General features: G+C 41.9%; 2 protein-coding genes across 3 annotated transcripts in view; one reads left to right on the plus strand and one right to left on the minus strand.

Moving 5' to 3' along the window:
• Positions 1 to 967: 967 nt before the first annotated feature.
• Positions 968 to 14,336, minus strand: cd9r (CD9 molecule related). Of its 2 annotated transcripts, none has more exons than XM_080724191.1 (9): positions 14,222 to 14,336; positions 13,786 to 13,883; positions 13,081 to 13,186; positions 12,839 to 12,936; positions 8,680 to 8,754; positions 8,457 to 8,558; positions 8,231 to 8,323; positions 7,793 to 7,876; positions 968 to 5,315 (listed from the first exon to the last, which is right to left on the minus strand). In XM_080724191.1, the coding sequence occupies exons 2-9, from the start codon at positions 13,849 to 13,851 to the stop codon at positions 5,226 to 5,228; spliced, it is 714 nt and encodes a 237-aa protein (XP_080580317.1). In that variant the 5' UTR covers positions 13,852 to 13,883; positions 14,222 to 14,336; the 3' UTR covers positions 968 to 5,225. The 2 variants fall into 2 exon arrangements, with proteins under 2 accessions (XP_080580317.1, XP_080580316.1); XM_080724190.1 differs by having other exon boundaries at positions 968 to 6,082.
• A 4,483-nt stretch (positions 14,337 to 18,819) lies between these two features.
• LOC308284147 (RNA binding protein fox-1 homolog 2-like) overlaps positions 18,820 to 23,540 on the plus strand; it is a 61,962-nt gene continuing 57,241 nt past the window's right edge. The window contains exon 1 of the mRNA XM_080724696.1: positions 18,820 to 19,691. Within this exon, the coding sequence (XP_080580822.1) occupies positions 19,434 to 19,691 (258 nt within the window). The 5' untranslated portion in view covers positions 18,820 to 19,433. The remainder of the gene's footprint in view (positions 19,692 to 23,540) is intronic.

Genomic DNA, 23,540 nt, shown 5'->3' on the forward strand with positions numbered 1-23,540 from the left:
ATCAAGTGACCTTGCACTCACCCTGTATTTCTTCAGCTGCCCAAGCCATGAAGACTCCCAGACTCTTCTTCCTTCACCCACACACCTCAACCACACCTTCAGACTCACTGTCAGCCATTTCCCATCGCTACCCACAGGAAGTCCTCCTTACCTGGATACAGTAAACCACTTTCACCTGGCGGAGCCAGAGGTAGGTCCCACTTAAACATGTCCTGTCCAGTGAATGTCTTTTCCATGCTTTGATGTGACATAATAACACAGGTTTACAAGTTAAGGCTGGTTTAAGTCGGGAGAGTCTTCTTCCTTTTGAAGCCAGGTCTTAAGCCATAAAAACAATAATTGTGGTGGCAGGGGGCTGAGCTCCGTCATTGTAACCGTGGAGTGCAGATCTGTTCACCTGAGGTCTTCTTCTTACTTTCAGATCTACTTCCTGTGCTCAACGCATGTGTGCTCTGATGCTGATACTGCTGATGGTCACTGTTCTGTTGGCTGTATCAGTGGTGAGTGAGTTCAACCCAACACCAATGTCATTTAAGCTCTAGTGCATTGTACATTCCCTTAACTCCACAATAATTACGTTTTATGTAGCACTCTTCAAATGTGGTTACAGATAACAGTCAGTAAAGCACAAGATAATAAAATTCTCAAAATAACTAAACCTAACTAATAGATAATAAAATACATGCAACTGTTATTTTAATAAATGTACTCATTGTAAAGTGAAGTTGAATCCTAGACGGCAAAGATCTAATCGCTATCACAGTACAATAGTCTTCATGATTTCACTGTAAATTTAACAGTATAGTAACAAAATGTTTTTCCCTTTCTATCTAGGGCCCAATAATGACAGCTGAGCAAAAATAAAGAAATAAAGGCACTCCAACTCATAAAATGGTGTCCTTGTTTTGCTTTCCTCAGCCATTTTCTGAAAATAAGTGAACATATAGATTTGGTGAGGGTGAAAAAAGCTCTTGTATATTTATTTCTTTGACAATAAACTCCATAGATGCAATGCTATAATTAGTCATCCAGTTAACTTGGTAGTAGCATAACATTTGCAATAAGACAAGCAATGTATACATTTCAAAACAAATAGGTTCTCCAAGACATAAGACGTATCTCACAACATTCGTGATTTAGTGACAGTTGACTCTCTCACACAAGACTAACGGATTCTCTTGTTAGATGCTGGCTTTTTTAGGAAGTCGGAAGGCAACATTTTGGCTTCACAGCTGTAAAGCACTTCTTGTGAAGTGTTTATACAATCAATGTTCAACAGTCTCACTTGTAACTACTTGATGGTGGAAAGAATAAGGGAAATTGACTCTTAAGAACCAAGGGGGCCCTTGGTCCTCATGGCTTGTGCATATGGCCTGGGTCTTACTGATAGACTCAAATCTGAAACATGATATTCAAATGGCAATTATCTCGTGCAAAGCAAGTTGCAAAACTATAGCTGAAATGATGGCACAGCAGCAAAATTATAAAGGTGCCCTTTCTGTAGAAACAACTGGAGCAATGAACAAAAGAAAAGTTAACATAATACACCAGTCAGATATAACACCAGCCGTGTAATGTGAAAGCCAACTGCCCGCCACTGAACACTTGAACACTACTAATGAGAGAGATAGCATTTCAGCCAACACAAAGGCATGCTGTCAAGACAGTAATTTGACCTAAGGTCAGATATCAAGCCTATAATACACAAATACTAAATAGTATAGCTAATTATAAATGTAGAAATGGTCCCTTTAGCATGTGCAAATAGCATTCCGCTGTTATGCAAAGCAGCAACAAAAAAATGTTCACGTGAGCATTATAAATGGGGTTTAACCACTTAAACTCCAATATACGTAAAGTATTTAGTTGACCAGGGTCCCCCTGGGCTCTACTAGGTCTGCTAGTATTTTCCTCTACACCAAATCTCTTCCTCAAAAATAGCCAATCTACAAGCTCACAATGTGTTGTAGTTCGACACATTGTGAGCTTGTAGATATGCTATTTCTGCATATCCCAGAATGTGAATGATGGGGTTCATGTGGTTAAACCTGATGTGATCAAATTGTGTTTGAAGAATGTGATACAGATTAAGTTCATTTAATAAAAAAAAAAGGAAAACAATCAAATTCCATGCTTAAAGACGTAATGAAATGGCTTTTTTGTGACTGATTTTATTCTGAAAATTCTTGTCAAACTGGCTGCTTGTGTCTCAGCCAGTTGCAGTCTATTGTCCCCTCGGGGTATAGGATGTAAAACGACAAAGCCTTGTGTCCACAGTATTGTGCTGCAAGGCAGAGAGAGAGGAAGTACGAAGGATGTTTATGTTACTGCCACCTCAAATGTTTTCAGATCGAATGTTTGTTATCGCACTGTTTAAGTTTTAAAAAACGGTAACATTTGTAATGCACCGTTTGGCCATCACCTTGATTTGAATAAGATTCACAACAGGGTAGCAGCCCAACAGTGTCTACCTAACGAGACCTCATTGCGTATGGAGGAACATGAACAATGGGCAGGGCAGGGATTTCATGGCAGCCATGGCCCTCGTTGCCCCTATTTGGCCGTGAAATCAGAGGCCTTTTTGCCCGACTTGTACTGTCCCAGCTGCTTAAACCGTTTTCTCCTCTACCTTTCTGTCAATATGTTTTTTAGACACTTTTGGCCGGTTGCACCAACTCACACTAAGTTCGAGCTTAGTTGTAACGTAAATGGCTTCTAAGTCAAGACTTAAGCATTACTACAATTTCAGCTGTTGCACCACACAAATTAGTTATAACGTATCTCTAAGTAACAACTAAATATTTACCCAAGCATTTTGTCAGCACTAAGTCCTATAGAGTCTTCCCCCGAGTCTCAAAGTATGTGTTGCCCTGTGTTCCTGCGTTGTTGACAAAAGACCATACAAGTTTTACTTCTTGATTGTAGAATTACTTGTGTTCGTTGGATTCGGGAGCTATGGCGTCATTTTATGCGACTATACATTATTTTAAGATCAGTCTACGCATTACTAGTTACGTTATGCCATAAACAGTCGTGGTGCAACATAAGTAAGTAACTCAGTAGTTACAAACTAACTAGTAGTTACAAAGCCTTTAGTAAGAACTTTACTCACTAACTTAGGACAGAACTTAGTTCTGGTGGTGCAACCCTATACAGTTGGTTTGTGGTTGAGATTGTTAAGTGAAACGCTTCGTATTAAACAGTGTTAGGTTTGATTTCGAGCCCGATATGAGTCTTGTGCAGCTAAAAAATGCAGCGGAAGCCAAGCGACGCTTTTGACAGAGCGAGAGAAACACTAGACAGAGAGATAGCTGCTGTTTAACGTTAAAATAAACAATCGTAACAGACTGGAATTTAGACTGTACTATATTGTGAGTGTAATGAGAGGGGGGAGCGAGTGAACAGAATGTCCAGTAGCCTGGCTTTGCCAAACAATTTTGCGATTTGTATGCACCAAAAACGGCTGTCACAATTTTACTTGACGATTAATTGTCACTCAAATAATTAATGATTAGATTTTTTGTTGCTCAAATAATTAATGATTTGTTTGTTTGTTGAACATAGAATGAATAGAAATTATATTTCTGTTTGGCTTTTAGGCTTTGTAAACTAAAATTGCACAGGACAGATATGACTACGTAATAACTTGCATATTTAATAACTTTATACTTTATAAAAAAACATGAATATTGGAAATAGCTATTTCCACAATTTTTTAAAATGTTGGAAAATATATGAACATGGAAATGATTATGATGATTATGCGATTATCTCAAATAATCGTGATTAGGCGATTATGTAATAATTATGACAGGCCCTAGAGAAATAGATTATGAAAAATGAATAAAAACCTGTTGGATGACAGTTGATAACATTAATGTGTATTAGGCTAACCAACTTATCGATCAAAATATTAATCGTATATTATAAATAATCCGAAATATTATATTTTAAATAGTGAAAATTAAATAGTGAAAAATCAACAAAAGTCATTACTGCAAGTCCTATCACAATTCATCTTGAATGAAAATAACTTTTGTTGGTAAATAACAGCTCTAATCTGTGAATGCCCATATGATTACTACTTCAATAGGTGAGTCCAGGACTGAATGTCATAAATATTGAGACCAATATGACTTTGTACAACTATTGGCATTTGCCAATAGATTAATTTGTGTAATAAACAGATTGTGTTATACTGTACTTGTACTATATTAAAATTAAATCATCCATACGTTTTTATTTTATTTCTGTGTACTTTGCCCTGGTATTTGGCCAACGTTCCCTTGCCCCTAAAATGACGAAATGCCAGGCCTAGCTGAGGGAATGACAGGTGAATGAAATCATGACGGGTTTTCAGATGTTGCCACACACTACGTTTTCGTTTGTCAGGAAGTAATTAAGATTGAACTTTTAGGGACTTTTTACATAAAAATACACAAAAATAGATTTTGTTTTTTTCAAAATAAATAATATCTCCATTATGACCACAGATATGCTCTAAAAGTGTGAATAACATATTTATCATTTCATGACGTCTTTAAGAGCTGGAACTTGATAGCAGCCCATCAGGTCATCATCTCAGTATTCTGCCCTGCTGAGATACATTGTAAAATGGATGGACTGCTGTCATCCTGGAGCGATGGCTAATGGTATGCCCCATGAGATACAGGCCTGTCAGGATAGTATGCAAATCCTGTCTGACAGTGACATTACCCAAGCAAGAAGAATAATGGCTAATTAAAAATGGCATCCATCTCAACAGCCACACTGCAGGATTAAAACAAAAAGATTTATGGTGGTGACAAGTCTGGATATAACATGTTTCTGGACCTCAGTTCAGTTAAACCCCGCACTGCAGAAATGCCCTGAAATACTTTGGAGCGGGGGGGGTCCACAAAAATTAGTGGCAGAGCCACAGAATGATTTGAAAGAATAAAAATGTCAACAATAACAAAAACACATAGGTAAAAAATAAACGTATCTCACACTCATCAGTGGCAGAACCACAGAATGGTTTGAAAGCAAATCATGTAAGTAAAATAACGAGGTAAAAATAAACCTATCAGTAGTTTGCATATGGAAAGAAATTGAATCTGTAAACATATCTATGCCGGCTCAGCTCGAGGTCCAGCAGTCGTGACGATGGGGGCAGGGATGGGGGGAGGGGCACGCTAGGGTCTCGGGGAAACCATCGCTCATCCTCCTCATGTCCTCTTCCCGTTTCAGTATACTGCAGTGTAGTATGCAGTCACTGGCTGCTGGACTCTCCTGATCCGTCTGATGAGTATAGCCGTGCACACCAGGGCTGTGATCTATCATTGGGACGGCCAGGGGGAAGAGAAGTACGCAAAGCAAAGGGTTAAGCGGAAAATGGGATGCAGTAGAAGTGGTGTGTGTGTGTGTGGTGGTAGTAAACAACACTCTCCCTTTTTATCACCTCCCGTCCGGGTTTAATCCAGCTGCAGTGTGAGAAAGTATGTGATATATAGAGCGGAAGCGAGAAAGGTTTATGCGTGTTGTCTCCCTGCTCCCACTATCAAAGCAATTATTTCCTGCCACCTATAAGAAGCATGCATGAAATTGGAGATGGTGGAGAAGAATATCCAACATGGAGGATGGAAATGGGAGAGAGAGAGAGAGAGACCGCCATGCAGTAACCAAATTAAAATCCCCTAGATTTGTAATACAATTATTTGTAAAGATAAGATGCTATTCTCCTCTGAATGAATGTGTTCAGCAACAAGATGTTATTCTCTATGTCAGTAATGAAAGAAAGAAGACTGAATGGGAGTCAACAACAGCAGAAACTGTGATGACAAGAACTGAGTGTAGAGATTGGGAGGCGTGAGGGGAATTATTGCTGTGCCTCAACCACTGGGATATTAGCCAGAGTGAGAGGGGGAAAGACCACAAGGTCTTGGTCATAGGAGGGGTAAGAGATGGAAACCATGGCCGGCTGTAAGAGGGGTTGTGGATTGGCGAGGGTGGGAGAGGAATGAGACAGGATGATGTACTGGGGAGCCAAGAGGGAACGACGGATTTTGCTGTTGAGGATTAAACTACATATCAGAGCAACCATCTAAAAGGAGGTATAGACGGATGGACAGATTTGAAATGAGGAGGAGGGGGGCAGAAAAGTGGGAGGGTGTACAAAAGAAAACAGGAGGTATGAGTTATACAAATCTACTTGTATGCACCTGTACTTTTGTACCCTTGCATTGAATTCCCAAATAAATTATATATATATAGGGCTGGGATGCGATTACAATTTTAATCTAATTAATTACAGGCTCTGTGATTAATTAATCACAATTAATCTCATTTTAATCGCACATCGAAATTTGACCTGAGAAGCATTTTTTTTTTCAAGTAAAACATTTTGTTGTACGAGTGAATCAACAAGTGAGTTTTCTAAATCGAAATTTCGCATCCACTGGGCCAAGCAAAGCGCTCTGATCGGCTACTTCTCCCTTTGCGTTTGTTGTCTCTTGGTGCATCGCTATGATCAGTATGCCCAAAACTGAAGGTTCTGTGGTGCAAAAACTAAGTGCGATTAAAATGCGTAATTGTTTTTAATCACATACATTTTCTGTAATTAATTAATCCCAATTAATCAGTTAAAGTCCCAGCCTATATATATATATATATATATATATATATATATATATATATATATATATATATATATATATGATGGACATTAAATGAAAGCAGTGGTGTCCTATTTCAGCTCTAGCAGTGGTGTTCTATTTCAGCTTATCCTGTCCTAGCCATTCTTCCATCTAACCACAGTTACAACAGTATTGCAGCAGCTCATACTCTACTGTTGCTGTCAACATCATGGTGCTTTTTTTTCTCCGTTCCTCAAGAGCAGCTCTGCCCAATATCAATCACTCTGTATCAGTGTTAGTTTTTTTTGCTACAATACAGACCCATTCCATTGATTTATAATCCAGTTGGCATTGTTTATAAGTGCTGTATACATACTGGAAATATCTTTGGCTTCATATTTACAGGGGGGGAGGAGAGTGTCTTGTATAATTTTGCTATTATTCTACATTTCAGAATACCGCCAGGGAGCATTTCTGTATTACTGTTGTAATAACTACCCCGATGTAACAGCATAAACCACTAATAATCTGGACTAGAGAGGTATTGCTTAACAAGATATTACTCAAATAATTTTGATGGAAAACAAGGGTTGAAGGGTATAATCTGGGCTAAAGTGGTAATTTCTGGCATATTCTGTTTTATACCCCACGATTTAAACTGGACTAGCCTGGAACCATGGGAAATAAAACGGGCTACCCCAGATTAACAGTCAGTGATATGTGGCAGAAAGTATGGCTGTCACAGCGGGATTTCTGTCTTTTACGGTGGGATGGGACAAGATTGTATGCAACCATGAACATTTTACCGGAATTACATTTGATTACAATCCTGAATCCAACAAGGACGGATTTAAGTTCGATTACCCTATTTTCAATATTCCCATGCTAAATGCCACAGAAGCATACTTAAAAATTACATTTGTCAATGGAATGGAATGGGCCTATTATACTGCATGATAATTACAGCCAATCATAGATAGTTGCATTGTATGACAGTGTATGCATTTATTTTTAAATTGTGTTGTATGTTGCCCTTGTGTTAATGTGTTGTAAACCTAGTAGAGTTGCATACTGTGTATTTTCATACATTGTATATATACACATACCATATATAGTACTGTATTAAAGTACTGTGTAGAATAATGTGTTCTAGTGCTCTGTATGTTGCCACTGCTTACCAGAAGAGCTCCAGTTACGAGGAAGATGGCCATGACCACTGGCGCTTTACTCTTGAAGGCACTTGCAATGACTGCAGGGCAGGCCTATAGGGTGAAAAGGACAGAAGGGTTTGTCAGGGCCCTTGGATATGGGGAGATGTAGGACAATTCCATAATGTAGCAAGCCAAATGTCTCCAAGCTGCAGGAGCCCCACTGCATCCAGGCCTACATTCACACAATGGCCCAAAGGAGGAATGCTGATGTAGCATTATTCCTCTGACCTGTTAATTTATTTATTCTTTGCACAAAAATATTTTTCTGCTTTGATTGAGCTTTCAACTGAGATGTGTTGTCAATGGAAGTAACAATGATTTTTGACAATACTTGGTCTTAAATTATTGCAGCTTGCAATTTCAGAAACTTTGATCAGCATCGATCTAGTCTTATACTCTTCTTACAGGCATAGTGAAAGTCTCCCAGATCCCACTTGGTTTGGGGCATGTCTGTTTTACCACATCCAGCATGACTCCCACCACACCACAGCAATGGAACTGGAGAAAGAGGAGAAATGGAGGGAGATTAGGCGGCATGTTCCTCCAAGGAAACTCCCAAAGAAGCTCAATTCCAGGGAATTTCATAGTTGCAAAACATGAAAAGGGCATGATGACTATAAGCTGAATATACCGCGTTGTGGAAGAGCGTGAGCGTGACGGCACTGGCTGGATCTTTGTTGGCCACGTACAGAGTATACATGCTGCTGTAGAACTCCGACAGCTGTGCCCCAACCTACACAGTGAAGATTAAATGACAAGATGAATCAGATCAATGATAGATTTCCCTGGTGCTAGTAGTTGAATTTTCATGTATTGTTCATCCTTTTGTCAACTTTTCTTTTGCTCTTTCTCACCTCATCACTTCTGGAGTAGGCGAGCACCCCTAGTGCTACCTCAATCCCAGCCATGAGTCCCAGCAGAACAGCGAACTGAAAGGAAGTGGTAAACAAAGCATTGAATAATGAGCAAGTGTTCATTTGTTTCATTATTTCCCTATTCTTGTGCATGATGTTTAATGCTAGTCATTAACCTCCAAACAAAATGTTCACTTCACCTCCCTTTTGTGTTCCCTGCACTGGCATTGGGATATTGGCCACAGTTCAAAACACTGGTGATGACCGACAAGGCAATCAAGGGCATGGCACCCCGTTTACCTTCCGGACATAATCCACCCCCACACCCTTTTACCGCTTACTGTTCTGTCTCTGTTCGTCCCGTCCCTTCCCTAAAACACCCTGGCCAAAGCTCCAAATGTCCTGGGCTCATCTCCCTCCAGGCTACCAGGCAGTGGAATGACCTTTCCCTCTCAGGCAGGACTGCAGACTCACTCCCCGTCTAATTTATTTGATACATGCTTGTTTATACTATGCAGTCTACCAACACCAGCAATACAATGCAATGCTGCTTTTTGCTCCACGCTGTATTTGATCAAGTTCAGAGTCAACACAGCCATCTTAATTGACCAGCCAACTGGCCTGACCTGAACCCCACAGAGAATCTGTGTTGTGGTGTCAAGAGGAAGGTGAGAGACACCCGACTAAACCACACAGATGAGTTTAAGGCCTCTATCAAAGCAAACCTGGGCTGACCACCTTCATGTCACGCCCCATTGATGAAGAAATGTGTTCAAAAGTATTCCACACCAAGTACTGAGTGCATACATTAACATAACCTTTCAGAAGTTTGACATTTCTGCATGCACAATTAATCTAGAATATACCAGTAAGACTCCCTAATCGGGAGATAAGCGACCATCAGGTCACATACACAAAGGCAATGGTAGGCAATCAGGAGGGAATATGTGAAATCCATGTTGATGACATGACTTTAGAGATACTATGTACCGCTTTGCGTGATTTTAGGGCAAAATCTGTACGAGCAGTGTCCAAAAATGTGTTTCGCAAGAATCGACCTCATGGTGGCGCTAGAAGAGGGCGATGTGAGAAATGAGGGGTGGAGGTTGTGGTTTGGCAGCCAAGGAGTGTACCGCTATGCGTGATTTTAGGACTCCTGCTGACCTACCGGTCCAGGCGCATACCACATAGGCTCTGATGCCTGACATTGTGTTGTGGGTTCGAGTACCGATCCCGATGACCTTTGCTGCGTGTCATTCCCCATTTCCTGTCAGTCTACTGTCCTATCAATAAAGGCATAAAACCTCAAAAACAAATCTTAAAAAAGTTTAAGTATATTATGAACTTTTACACAATAGTTTACACAATATTAGCGATAGACCTGTATGTTGATTTAATATACTTGTTTACATATTGCTTTACCACAAATACTTGTTTAGACGGATGCTAGGTTTGATGTTTACCTGGTATAGTTTTTTTGCACTCTATTTACGTGTCCATTTTGTTGTTTGTTGTTGACCGGGGTTCATCAATTAATTTACTCTGATCTCGCACTTCTAAGACACCCTGGATAAGAGTGATTTTGACCAGGTTGGAGTGTGTCCCTATTAATGTACTTTCCTGGCTGCTTAAACTTTCACCTAAATGCTAAATTGAATAGGAGAAATTGATGTTATGGGAGTGAAGCACCTCATAAACCATAGAAGGTGAGAGAAATGGTTGTTGTGGTGGGGCTGCTCGGTACTTTCCCGGTCCATTTCTGTGAGTCATACCAGCTCAGCCTGAAGGCAGTTTCAGATTCTCAATAAGGCTGCCATGTCTTGGAAGAAGTAATGGGACCAGCTAATGGACTAGGGATAGATTTATGACATTTATTGAGGTCCTATGTGGCTTCCATCAGCACATAGTGGATTGTGTTGTACACAAAGTGCAAATGTATTGCTGTGTTGCAAATACAACATTGACTTGACTGCATTATATTTCTATATGATAAAATTGTTTTGTTTTTATTTTGTTAACTATTTGGAAAAAACACTACTACCCCTTACAAATAATGTGCAAACAAACTCTTTAGGAATGTCTACGGGAGTCCCCACAAAGACTGAGCCTGAAACCCCTCTAGGATATGAGAGGTATGACAGCAAAACAATGTAATCCCAGGAAACGTGAGACAAATGCTATGCGGAAATGCTATTTTTGAAAAGTAAGCTCTGTGAGCAGCGGCAACCATTTAACCCTTTCATTGTGGCTTTGTCTTCACAAAACTTGCATTTTTCCTTTACAAGAGAAAAATGTCAGCAATAAGTATACAAACACTGGTTGAATAAAACACAAGCACACCATGCCTCAAATAACGAGGGAGGGTCAGAGTGCAGGAATGTTAGGGATATGGGGACCTGAGCAGAGGTGCGTGTTTCTATTCTGCATCTAGCAGTTGGCAAGACCCAAATTGAGAGTGAACATATTTAACTCAAATCTTTGCTTCTGGGGGTCCGTGGAACAAAATATTTTTAGATAGGGGTCTGCGGCCAAATACATATCATTTTGTCATGACAAGGACCTCCGAAATGATATGTATTATAAATATTTTGTTCCACGGACCCCCAGAAGCAAAGATTTTAGTTAAATATGTTCAATGTGGGTCTTGTCAAAGGCTAGATGCAGAATAAATACATGCAGCAGAGGTAGAACTACTGAGCCACAAGCAGGATCACCCTGCATTCCACACCATCTCCTGACATATCAGGTTTCCACTGCTGCGTTTCAGTGGGTTACAGAGCCACAAAAGGATCAAATCACAGGGTGTCTGCATGTTTCCAGAAGTTACAGTTACTGTAACTTACTGCAAAACAAGTAAACCCTTTACCTCCTGACATTTTAAGAGTCATTTATTAGTGTGTATTAAGCTAATTTATGATTATAAAAGAGATTATATGAAAACAACAATTAGCTAACAAAACATTTGTCTATTTTGATTTATGTCATTCACCTAACCCTTTTAAGTCCTTTGAAACAATTCAAAACTGAAAACTTCTCAGGTGAATTTCTCATCTATAGGACTACTTGCGGTTCTTGAAAACCAACAGATGAAATGTGGTGTTTGGGTGTTTAGTCAATGTAACTTATTTTGGTATGCGGGATTGTGTTTCACTGGCTGGCTTGTGTTTTAGACTTCTGAGGGGCCGTGACCCATTCCAGACCCACTAAATTTACCCAGGTCAACCATTCACGTCTTTAAATCACTTCTCCACATCACTTCACCTAACAGAAACACCAGTGAACATTTTAGCCATTACTCTCTGATAGCTCTGACTGACTTGTTTTGTGTGGAGGTGGAATAGAGCAGAGGAGCTTATCTAGTGAGATATCCCATGCAGGTGAAGACAGGATTTGTCTGAAGACAAATGGAAATGTGACACATCATTATCATACCGCTCTCACTCCTTGGAAAAACCCACTTCATTATAATGTAAAACATGTCAAATTCTCTATTGTCATGTTAACAATGGCTGAGTACAGACAGAGGGATGAGAGATAGTAGAATGGACAAAGCTATGACATCAGCTGACTAAGGACACCAGCTAACTGTGTGGAATCACACACGTGTCAAGTGAAGCAGTCACTAATTTAACAACAAGTTTAAACCAATTTATATGTAGAGATTGTGCAGACCATCACAAGAACACAAAACGGTGTAAAATATTGGTGTTTGACCGTGCATCCCAGTATCTGTGGTGAGCTAAACTACTAATTAATTCTAGTATAGCTGCAGAAGTATACTGCATATAAGATATTCTGCCATGCACTACTTTATCGAAGATACTGCACACCCAAACACACAGGATCTCACTCACTGTTGAAGTAAAAGTAATCTGCTTACTAGAACATCCTTTAATCACATGACTGAATGCGCAGTACAGTCAGTTCCTGTCCAATCCTTATCTAAATGTATCAGTCATTTTAATTCTTCCAGCTACCTCTCCAAATGTATCATGCTGTGTAAGTGCTTGCTAAACTTTAGAACTCATCTTGTTCTCCGAGCTTGTTGCTGGCTTACAGACAAGTAATTTAACTGAATGACCACTTCCCACCCCACTAGAGGATTACTTTTAATTCACAACAGAGTGTTACTATAGGAAAAGGATAATTTCTCTCTCACCACTTGGAGGGCGCATCGATTCTCATTACAGGCACCAAAGTCTCCAAAGGCAACCACAACCAGCATCACCGAACCCAGTGAAATCAGTACAGTCACACCTGTTATATGAAGACAGCGAAAGCGAGAGAAAATTGGTCAATGTCTTGATAATGGGCTGCGATGTGTCAGTTCATTTCATTTTCTGCAGACAGGAGATAATATCCCATGAAATTAAATCTTAATGATAGCAAAGATGAACTCACCAATGACAAATGCACTTGTGTTGAGCATATCTATTTCGAAAAAGCCTCTGGTGTCATTGCTGAATCTCAGCCACAAGCCAAGAGCCAACATAGCAAACCCCACCACCTGCCAAACAGGACATGAAACCACATTATGTACATGCTTATGATTCTTGTTACCAACATCAAAGCAAAACAAAACACAGGGGACAAGAAATAAAAACGGTTCCCATCCAAATTAAACAATTGTTCCATACAGACACTTTAGGCTCTCGACTTGTACTGCAACAAATGTTCACTTTAGTCGTAGAGGAACTGGAACAATGTTTCCAGATGGAATAAATGCAGGTCTCCTGGCCTAGTGCCTAACTATGCGTGGGTGCGCTCAACCCCGCTGCTGAAGGATGACCCATGCTCGCTGTCCAAGGTGCTGAATGTGCAGAAAACATTTTTTTGCCCCCCTCAATAATAGCCTAACGGTACATACAAGAATAACTCATTAACTAGCTTCAACAACATTTTTGTGTTTTTTTTAGAAATCCATATTTAAGCAAAAACAACAACAACAACGCCTGCGATGTAATGTCTCTGGTTGGACTCAGCATGAACTTAACCGAGGAAAAAAAACAAAAACAGAAAATCCTTCCCATACTCCGTTCCAAATCAAACACGGTAGTAGGCCTGTAATTCAATTACATTACATCAGATCAACGGTAGGCTACTTACAGCGAAAAAGATGTTGAAAATGATGAGGACATATTTGCATAGCTGGCCGCATCCGTCCAGTGCCATGATGTTAAAACCTTTGCCTTCTTTTTTTCTTCCTGCGGTACACAAGAAGACACTTGCAAAGTATGCGGGATATAAAACAATCGCGTTACCACTTCAGGAGTAGGCCTGTGCTGCGATACACAACAGTCACGACCAACAAATAGGCTATATCTGCGATCCCTGGATTGTACAGTTTATTACGACATGCGACATCTTTTATGTTTTGTGTTGTTAGCCTACATTATTAAGCAGTAACGCCGAAACACCAACATGTTTTTAATTAAGTCATCTTCATTAATGCAGACATACAACGCAATCATAGCATAGGATAATTACGATGGCATCGTTTAGTGTATTTCAATATGCAGATACATTTAACAAAATAACATACCGCTATCGGCGAACGCTCCTCCAAGTGTCCTGGGTCTGATCCGTCGCACTATCACAGACAAGAGAAAGATTAGACAACATGTAGGTAGAATAATAAGCTTTGTTGCGACGGAAGTCCTAAATAGGATCACGGTGTGGCAACCCCCTTAGTCCCAATACATTTACATTGGCTCAGGGGCTTGATTGATAGGAGGACACGCCAATGAGAAGAGAAGGAGTGGTGGCGGCGTTCAAGTGGATTCTCCTTGACTGGGGGAGAATCCCGAGTGAGAAAAAGAGGAGAAATGAAACTGAAGACTTCGTAGATATTTCGTAAATGAAACGTAGACTTGGCCTACTAACTACCTAGGAAATTATTATGGTTGTATATAGTCGACCATAATTTGTTGTCCTTATGGTATTTGCAGTTGAACAGACCATAGGTTAATTAGCCTATGTGGATCATTTTCCTATATTTATATTAGGCTAGCTAGTTTATTATTAGGTAATTTAATTTATTATGTGGAAATACCAATTAATGTCATTTTTGATATCTTCTCAGTCTGAAATTATATTACTGAAAAGTAAAACACACACACACACACACACACACACACACACACGCACACACGCACACACGCGCACACACGCACACACACACACACACACACACACACACACACACACACACACACACACACACACACAGAGGCGAACTTAGGGTGTTGGGGTGCCTTGGTCCATGTTTCTGAAGTAACAGAATGCTCAATACTCTCTTCAGGTTAGTGCAATGCCAACAGAGAACAACATGTGTTACCCGCTCTCTGACTCTGACACAGACATGACATCAAATCACTTTAATATCTTATTCTTGTCATCTTCTTTGGATCGATTGATTGACAGTCAGACAACTGGAGAGCAGCACAATTATTACAGTTTATGAACGTTTTTAATGTAGATTAACAGTTACAATTTACAGCATTGTATTTTGAATTTAAAAAATCTATTTGAACGCAACATACAAGTAGTAAACCTGAAAATATCCAAACTTGAATTTAAAACACACAGGCCCTCCCTCATATATGTTATTGTTATAGGACTGTATAGTGAAGTCAGTCTATCAAATAAAAGGGACCAGGCCCCAGCATGATATTTATTGTCTCTGTAACCAGACCATTTTGTACTGCAGGCTTATGAAATATATCTTGTATTTTTACACTAATTGCTCCTTTCACTCTATGGTAGGAAATTGAAGAAATAAATAAGACAAATAGATAAAAGTATGACTGTAGATTCTTGTCAATTTCACCAGAAGCTATAGGTTTAAAGAATAACTAGTGCAAACAGCAAGTATGAAGTCAATCGCAGTTCTGGAGATAGACAGACAGCCATATAGACTTTCCTGGAATTTGTAGGCCAACATAGCATTGTCATGACATAGGCCTACATGGTGTCACATTTTTCTTTTCCTTAAATTTTTATCCCACGATTTTTGTAACCCATTTTTCACCCAGTGCCAATTGCCTAAGCTGTAATCCTGGGAGACTCTGCCAACCTGAGGAGTGCCCCAAACTGAGCTCATGCTTCCTTCAGTGCATGAGGAGTGAGCAGGCCACTTCTTATCACCTGCCAGGGGGAGCTTCCCCGGCTGGACGTAGTGCGTGGAAGGAACATGTTATTCCAACCAGTTCCTTTCCCCTCCATCAGGCGCCCCAGGTGGCCAGGGGGAGGCATTATAGAGACCAGGCTTACTGCATGTTTTTGTGAGGGTATACCTAGGGGACATGTGGAGAACATGCAAACTCACAGAAAGGCCCTCTCGCCAATCCCACCTAGGGTGTGGGCGCTGATGACGTGGAGGAGAGAACACGCCCCCAGCACCCACAACGTCCACCGTTAATATTGATGACATCAGGGATCTCCATATATGGGCATAAAAGGGACAAGGATGGAATTCATTTGCAAGTGTGACTCACGTTGCGACAACCATCATGAGACTGATGCAATATGTCCATGGGCATTCCCAGATATGGGCTTAATATTGATGACATCAGGGATCTCCATATGGGCATAAGGGGGACAAGGACAGAATTAATTTACAAGCGTGGTTGCCTTGATGCGAGTCACACTTGCAAATGAATTCTGTCTTGGCCATATGAGTGTGACAAGCGTGGACATGAGGCGTGACTGACAGAGAGACTGACTGACATGAGCTGCAGGTTTTCAAAGTAAATGTGACCTATACTGTCGCAATAAGATACAGAAGCGGACAATTTTACCATCCACTAAAAGTGGTTATTTGGCTCGTAATCATATGAGGTTATCATAATGGTTATCATAAGGTGCTATAATGTAGCACCTTTTTCAAATGGCGCTATATAGGCTATAGCCTATAATGGAACCATTATTGGCCTACCATAAGCTGACGAACCAGCAGATAACCTCCTGTGGGGTCAGGGGACCCCCAAGGGTCCTTGGGGGAGTTTTACCACTTACCTCAGCTATTCAAAAATAGCCAATCCAATAGCCAATCACACAACTTGTCACAATGTGCTACTACAGGTTCTAGCAATACAGCAATGTTGCTTACAGCACCTTAACCATTATACAATATATGTTTTTGAAAAAAATATTACAACTATAGAGCTACTTCAACTGTATAGAATCTCAGACAATTAAGGAGCCTATTGAGCAAGTTCAAAAACATACAGTATTTGAAGATCACACTAAACCTTGCACTTAAAAACATCAATAGATTATTCAGATCTCAGACCACATTATTTTATAAACCTTGTAGGCTACTGTTTTTTTTTAAATAAAGATGGCACTATCCCCTGCTCCAGCAGTTCAACATATTATTTCATGATTTTTAATGTTTATACTCAACAACATACTGTATAGTATTAGCTTTACAGTGATTACATGACATGCATTTTCACCCCTGTTCCTCCCAGCCAGATATAAATGGATTATTGGCTCTTACAGTAATCAATATATTCCATGACCCATGAGAGTTGTGTCCATTTTAACAGGCAGCATAGCTGTTGTGTGCTCTCATGTCAGTGAAACAGGCATGTTGGCCTGTCATTGCAGGTTCAGTGGGTGGCAGCCAGGTAACAGGATGCACACTGGGTTTTGATAGAGTGACTCACACTCAGGCACACACGCACGCACACACACACACACACACACACACACACACACACACACACACACACACACACACACACACACACACACACACACACACACACACACACACACACACACACACACACTGGCAGCCAGCCTAAAGTGGCAGTAATCTTTTGAGACGCAGCCAAGCTGAAGTGAAAAATTTGTGTTATCACACAGAGACACAGTGTGTGTGTGTGTGTGTGTGTGTGTGTGTGTGTGTGTGTGTGTGTGTGTGTGTGTGTGTGTGTGTAAACTGTCATGTACTAGACTACTACTGTTGTGTTGCAACTTTTAAACAGTGCCAAAGTATGCTGATCTGATTGGCATTACTTTTGAAATGTTTAGGTCTACTCAAGATGAGACTCAGCGGAGTGTCCTGCACTTTACTATCCACCAGGGGTCGCAATGTCATTAGAAACATGACCATACTGTAGTGCCCCCCCCCCTCCCCTCCCAAAAAAGGACCCCCACCTCAGACCCTTCCCTCTGCGTTATCAGCTGTTTATTATTCCCGTTCACGGTATTTGTGGTTGCAAATGGGTTTTATAATGAGTAGTAGCCTAGTGCGTAGTCTATGAGTTTAATTATAATCTTCTTTCCACGTTTTCCACAATTTCTGCTCCATATAGCCCATGAAACCTGTACATTTGGTTTCATTTTACACTCTCAGTCTCAAGAGTTAAATTATTGTCAAACGACTGCATTACTTCATTTACAAGAAGTCTATAGAATTTAGAAGAATTGTTATTTTGATCAACATTTGCCTCTTGCCTCTCCTATCGTAGGTACCGTAGACCTCATCAAATTCAATAGGCCTACAGCATGGAATTGATTAATTGATTGAAGACTTTATTAGAAGTTTGCATAGAAAAAGGTAGTTTTATGACAGTACAGTTCAGAGTTCACTGGTACACGGTCACCTAAAAGGAGATCCCAGTAAGGCTTTCGGCTTATTTAGGCCTACACGGGAAACCATTTAAGTATCTCATATAACATTGAGTTCAACATTGCCTGTCGTGGAAAAAATCTTATCCAACGATAACAAACTACGTTTTGGGTCTGAGAGGCTAAAATCTCAAATGGTGGTCCACGAATCAATGCCGAATAAATTTAAATATTGGACCTTGATTTGATATGAAAAGGCTGAAAACCACTGATCTGATGGAAGGTAGTGGTACAGTAGGAGCATGGGGGGCGTGTGAGAAAGAGAGGAGGGTCCGGGGTAGAGACCATGGGCAGAGAGACAGAGGAAAGGAAACGCAGACCCTGGGCCAGTTCATTTCACTCCTCTGTACTCGATGTGTGCGTGTGGCAACTGTAGGCAAATCTGACCGCAGATCGGTGCGTCCAGGCCTTTCCACGCTACACTGACTGGGACGTAGACTAGAGGAAACCGTGTTCTCCGCCAGCCAGCCAGCCAGAGGTACACAACGCCAAGACAGATCCATACAACACACAGCGAGGAGGGAAAGGACGGCGATAAGAAGAAGAAGGAGCTAAATCCAAGAGAGACGGGTGGTAAGAACACCAGAGATTGAATGCAAAGAAAACTGCAGCGGAGGAACAGGGAAGGATAGACTGGAACCCGACGCCAAGGAGCGCTGAGCCCGTTTCTCATTCCCAACATTTTCTATTATTGGCAGTGTGCTCGCGGAGCCGAGCCACATTTATAAGAGGGCTAGCGGAATGTGTTGCTAGCGGGCTAGCTAACGATAGCTGGCTAATTAGCTTGTCAGGCACCCAAGATTTGGACGTTGTGCTCGTCATTGATACAGCCACACGTTTCTTTTATTTTCCCCAAAAAAATAAGCCATATTTCAGCGTGTTTTGTGGAGCAGCCTCTCACGGCCATGACGTTCTGTCTTGTCTTGAATAGCGAACGTTAAGTTAAACAACAAACGTTGCACGCGACTTGTATTGATACATTTGTTAAAGATCAGTACAATATAATTTGCACGTTTTCATTGTGTTTTTTGAGCCCGGGACTGACAAGAGAACGGGGGAAAGGTGAGAATACAAAATAAGGGACTTTTCGAGTGGAGACTGTCTGCCGTCCAATGTTAATGTCGACCGACGTTGCATCCATCATGCTACCCGTTACTCGGGGAATAATGGATCGGGAAATAGACATTGATACAGCAACCACCGGACCCCACACGATCGCGACCGGAGGTCCGGCGACAGTCCGAGGGATGAAACGAGGAGACCCAGAGCCAGACCCTCAAACGGCGGCAGCTCTGATCGACCTGGCCGGGGCGGAGTGCAAGCGGCCACGGATAGACGGGACCGAAGGTGTTGTCGGTGAAATTGGACAGGTATGGATAAAAGTGTAAACACATTGAATATCTATTCGTCGTTGTGTGCTATTGCTATGCGTATTTCATCTCCACGTTAACGTTTGCTTGCAATATTGTAGCAGAGTCCCATGTTCCCCCTCCTCCAAAAGCTTTTGTTTCAAGAGCATCAGTGGGGCATGGTGATGTTTTGACGGGCCGTTTCTCTCATCAACAACATTATCATGCATCATTGCAGCAAATAGGAAACCTCTGTGCCGGTGTAATGTTTAACAGTTAACCCAGGTAAACAGACTGATAGTGAGTGTAAAATGTTGAAATCCTTGTGGTCATGCCCGTGGCACTGCATGGCGAGAGAGCATGACCATTCATTCCAGGCGAGACAAAGGTAATGTGATACAGGCATCGCTGCAATGACAGACAGCAGCACAGCAGAGATCAGACCCATTCATCATATCCCGCTTATTGTGGAAAACACACCACACCATCACACACAGACAGTAAGCCATTCAATATATATATATTTTTTTGATGCACAGATACAATTAGTCTGACTCATGTTGATCATTTGCCACCATGCACCATATAAAATCCAATACTACAGAGTCAGACTGTATGTGGCATTCATTTCTCTCCTGCCCACCACCCCCACTCTCACTCTGTGATTGTCACTAGGTGTTAAAAGAGGAGAGATGCAGACAGGCATTGGGGGAGGGGTCACAGGGAAAGACAAAGAACAGCCTTTTGGTGTAGCCTGGAGGAGGAAGGGGGCTTGGGGGGCCTCCTGATAGGGTCTCCCTCTCTTATGACTGGACTGCTGAGGCAGCAAAGGAGCGGCTGTCGCTCACCTCCCTGCTGGGCAAATGTGTGTGTATTACAGTAAACCAGTGCATTATATGGATATAAGCTATGCCTCGCTCTCTGATCTCTCTCCCTCTAGATTTCTCTGTCTCGCACAGTAACACGCCAGACGCCACCCCTGGCCTGCACACACATTGAAGTATCCCTAATCCAATAGAGCACAGGAGGATATTTTAGCTGACATCCAGTGTTTTAGTCAGAGGGCAGGCTGACATGGTTCCGGGTCATCTGCGGGTAATTGAATCCCTTGGAACGAGTAAAATACTTCAGTTGGCCGTAATGGCCACACAGATGACCTAGTGCAATGACAAATAGGGCCAGCGTAATGCCACAGTGTTTGGCCAGCCTCACAGCAGGATGGCTACTGTTCATGATGATGGGGAAAGGTTATGCTCGCTGGTGGCGCAGATGATGTGACAATGAGCAGTGCTGCATTAGGGGGACTCTCATGAGAGATCAGCTGTATCGATTGCAGGGCACCATAGGTCACCGTAGAAAAGCACACATGGATTGGAGGGAGGGCGGAAGAATGGATTGGTGGTGGGAAGGAAGGAGGGATGAGGGGTGAAAGAAGAGGAAAAGGGGATTGATGTCGGGAGTAAGGGAGATGAGAGCTTGATAGGAGGTAGAAAGCAAATGGGAGTGGTAGGGGGACTGCTGGACATGGGGGCAGAATTAAAAGCAGAAAAAAGGAAAGGGAGAGAACACAGCAAAGACTTGAAAGAGAATTGATGGATGGATGGACAAACGGGCAGATTGTTGAACTACAGAATGAGAGATGTTGAGAGAGAATAGGTTACGCATGAGAATGGTACATGAAGTGGTACTTTATGCGTAGGGTAAATTAAATTACATTGGGGGAGGGCGGGTGGGAGATATGCAACTCAGGCTTTGAGAAGGACTGTCAATCATGCTGGGGGGGGGGGGGGGGGGTTTGAACTGCTCTTCTATGTTATTACCATAGTGTTCATATTGAGAGCCAGAGATACAAGGTGGAGGGGATCCGACCTACCCTGTTGACTGTAAATCAGGGGCTGTAATAATAAATGAGAGTGCAGGACAGACTGCAGTCCCTTCTTCCTCCATCCTCACTTCTATTGTGTCTGACCTCCTCCCCCTGCCCTCCTTTCCCTACACGCTATGCTTCATACACCCCCCCCCCCCCCCCCATCCATATAGCTGTCCTCTAAACACCCCCTCCCCTCCTACCCGACGGCATATTTCCAGATTGCTAATTGACTCCTGGTTCACAGGCACTCAGTGTGCCAGTGAGGCGCATCGCCCCTCCCCCTATCACTCTCTCTCTCTCTCTGATGTCCCATCTCTCTCTGTCATCTTTTACTCCCATCTCCCTCCCTGTCACTCTGACTCGCACCACTCAAATCTCTCTTAAAGGTCCTACACCATGCATTTAAAAATAATTTATATAACACTTTTTGTGTCCCAAAAACGTTTTTGAAAAGGTTTGAGGCTAAATTACCACTCCTGAATACAGAGCCCCTGTCATTTCTGCCTGGCTTTCAGAGCATTTTCAGCTGCAGTACCACCTTGTCCTGAGTGGGAGGACTGCGCTATTGAGCCAGATTTGGCCCCATACTCCTCCCCACCTCCTGCTCAGCAGGCCTGCCCACCCCTCCCCAACCCTCTCCCAGCTCCTCCTGCCTCCTTCTCAGGCCTGCCCACCCCTCCCCAACCCTCTCCCAGCTCCTCCTGCCTCCTTCTCAGGCCTTGTGACATCACAAATCTGACATTTCACAATCAGGACCGTTCTGAGACATGCTAACATAGATCTGCCCATAAACTGAGAAAGACACAATGGTCAGAAATAGGACTTTGTGAGGATAGAAGTTGCTGGTGGGACACCAAGAAAATACATAAAAATTGGAAAAATGAAAATTCATGGTGTAGGCCCTTTAATGTATATTGCATACTTTAGCCCCGCCACTGTGGCCCTGCTTTAATCTCGAGATGCTGACTCGCATGTGTGTGTTTTCCTCCTCATTTCTCATCTCTCACTCTCATCTCCCTTTCTTTCACACCCCCCCCCCCCCCCCCCCACTCTGTTGGCAATATCGATGCCACCCCTCCAATCCAGGCAGTGGTCCACTCTCCGATGCAGTGCAACAGAGAAAGAACTCTCGCCTTTCTCCGTCTCTCTCTCTCCCTTCTCTTTCCCCTCTCTCTCTCTCTCTCTCGGAGAGCCGATTTGTCCTATCGTTGGCAGTAAAGAGGCTTTGTGTCGCGCTAACGAGATCAAAGCTCATTTAGGAGAGGGCATTAACCAGACTGATCGCTTTAACGGCCTGGAGCAAGAGGAGGGGGGGCATGTGAGGGAGGGGATAATGATGCGAGCGGACAGATCATCCAGATAGGACATAACCAGTACACAATACGTTTCTAGTTTTGGATTGCGTTGCATTCACAACCAATGGTTGGTTCCATGCTTGCTTCTGCACTGCCAGACAGGGTGCCTGCAGGTTCTGAAACGACTTAAGTTGTATTTTGTGGTTTCCAGGCCTTAAAAATAAATTAAATTTAAATGTGGTTGGTGCCTAAACCTTAATTTCAGCCTCAAAGCATTTGAAAAAAATGTTTTCTTGACACAGTGTTTGAATCTCTATTTTTGAACCCCCAAGGATTTGCACACAGACTCTCATTTTCACTGGTGGAATTGATCTCATTTTAAATCTTGTAGTTATTAAACATTTCTTAAATCGTATTACATTTTAACATTCAGCCACCCTGAGAGAGTACTTAACATTTTCAGTTCTATAGCTGTGTATCGCAGCTCTATAGTTTGAGCAAGGACACAATCGCATCTGTATCACTGAGTATCAGTAAATGGCCACGCATTTGGTGGCAATTTTATGTACTTGACAGGCTGACATCTCCTTACCAGATACTGCTTAATTAAAATATTAAAATACTTACCAGATACTGCTTGGTTTAAATATTTTGTTGCCCTATATATCCTGTATTTTATTATACAATGGAGGTGCGAGTGTGAGA

The sequence above is a fragment of the Nannobrachium achirus genome, assembly GCF_963921795.1.
Source record: "Nannobrachium achirus genome assembly, chromosome: 4".
In the NCBI taxonomy this organism is placed as follows: Eukaryota; Metazoa; Chordata; class Actinopteri; order Myctophiformes; family Myctophidae; genus Nannobrachium; species Nannobrachium achirus.

Bases quoted from the DNA above. Each gene is read 5' to 3' on its own strand.
- cd9r (XM_080724190.1), bottom strand. From the start codon at position 13,851: ATGGCACTGGACGGATGCGGCCAGCTATGCAAATATGTCCTCATCATT. The intron at 8,324-8,456 runs GTATATTCAGCT...CTCTTTCTCCAG, and splicing joins TCACGCTCTTCCACAACGCG to TTCCATTGCTGTGGTGTGGT. The intron at 6,083-7,792 runs GTAAGCAGTGGC...ACCTCCTTTTAG, and splicing joins TCGTAACTGGAGCTCTTCTG to ATGGTTGCTCTGATATGTAG.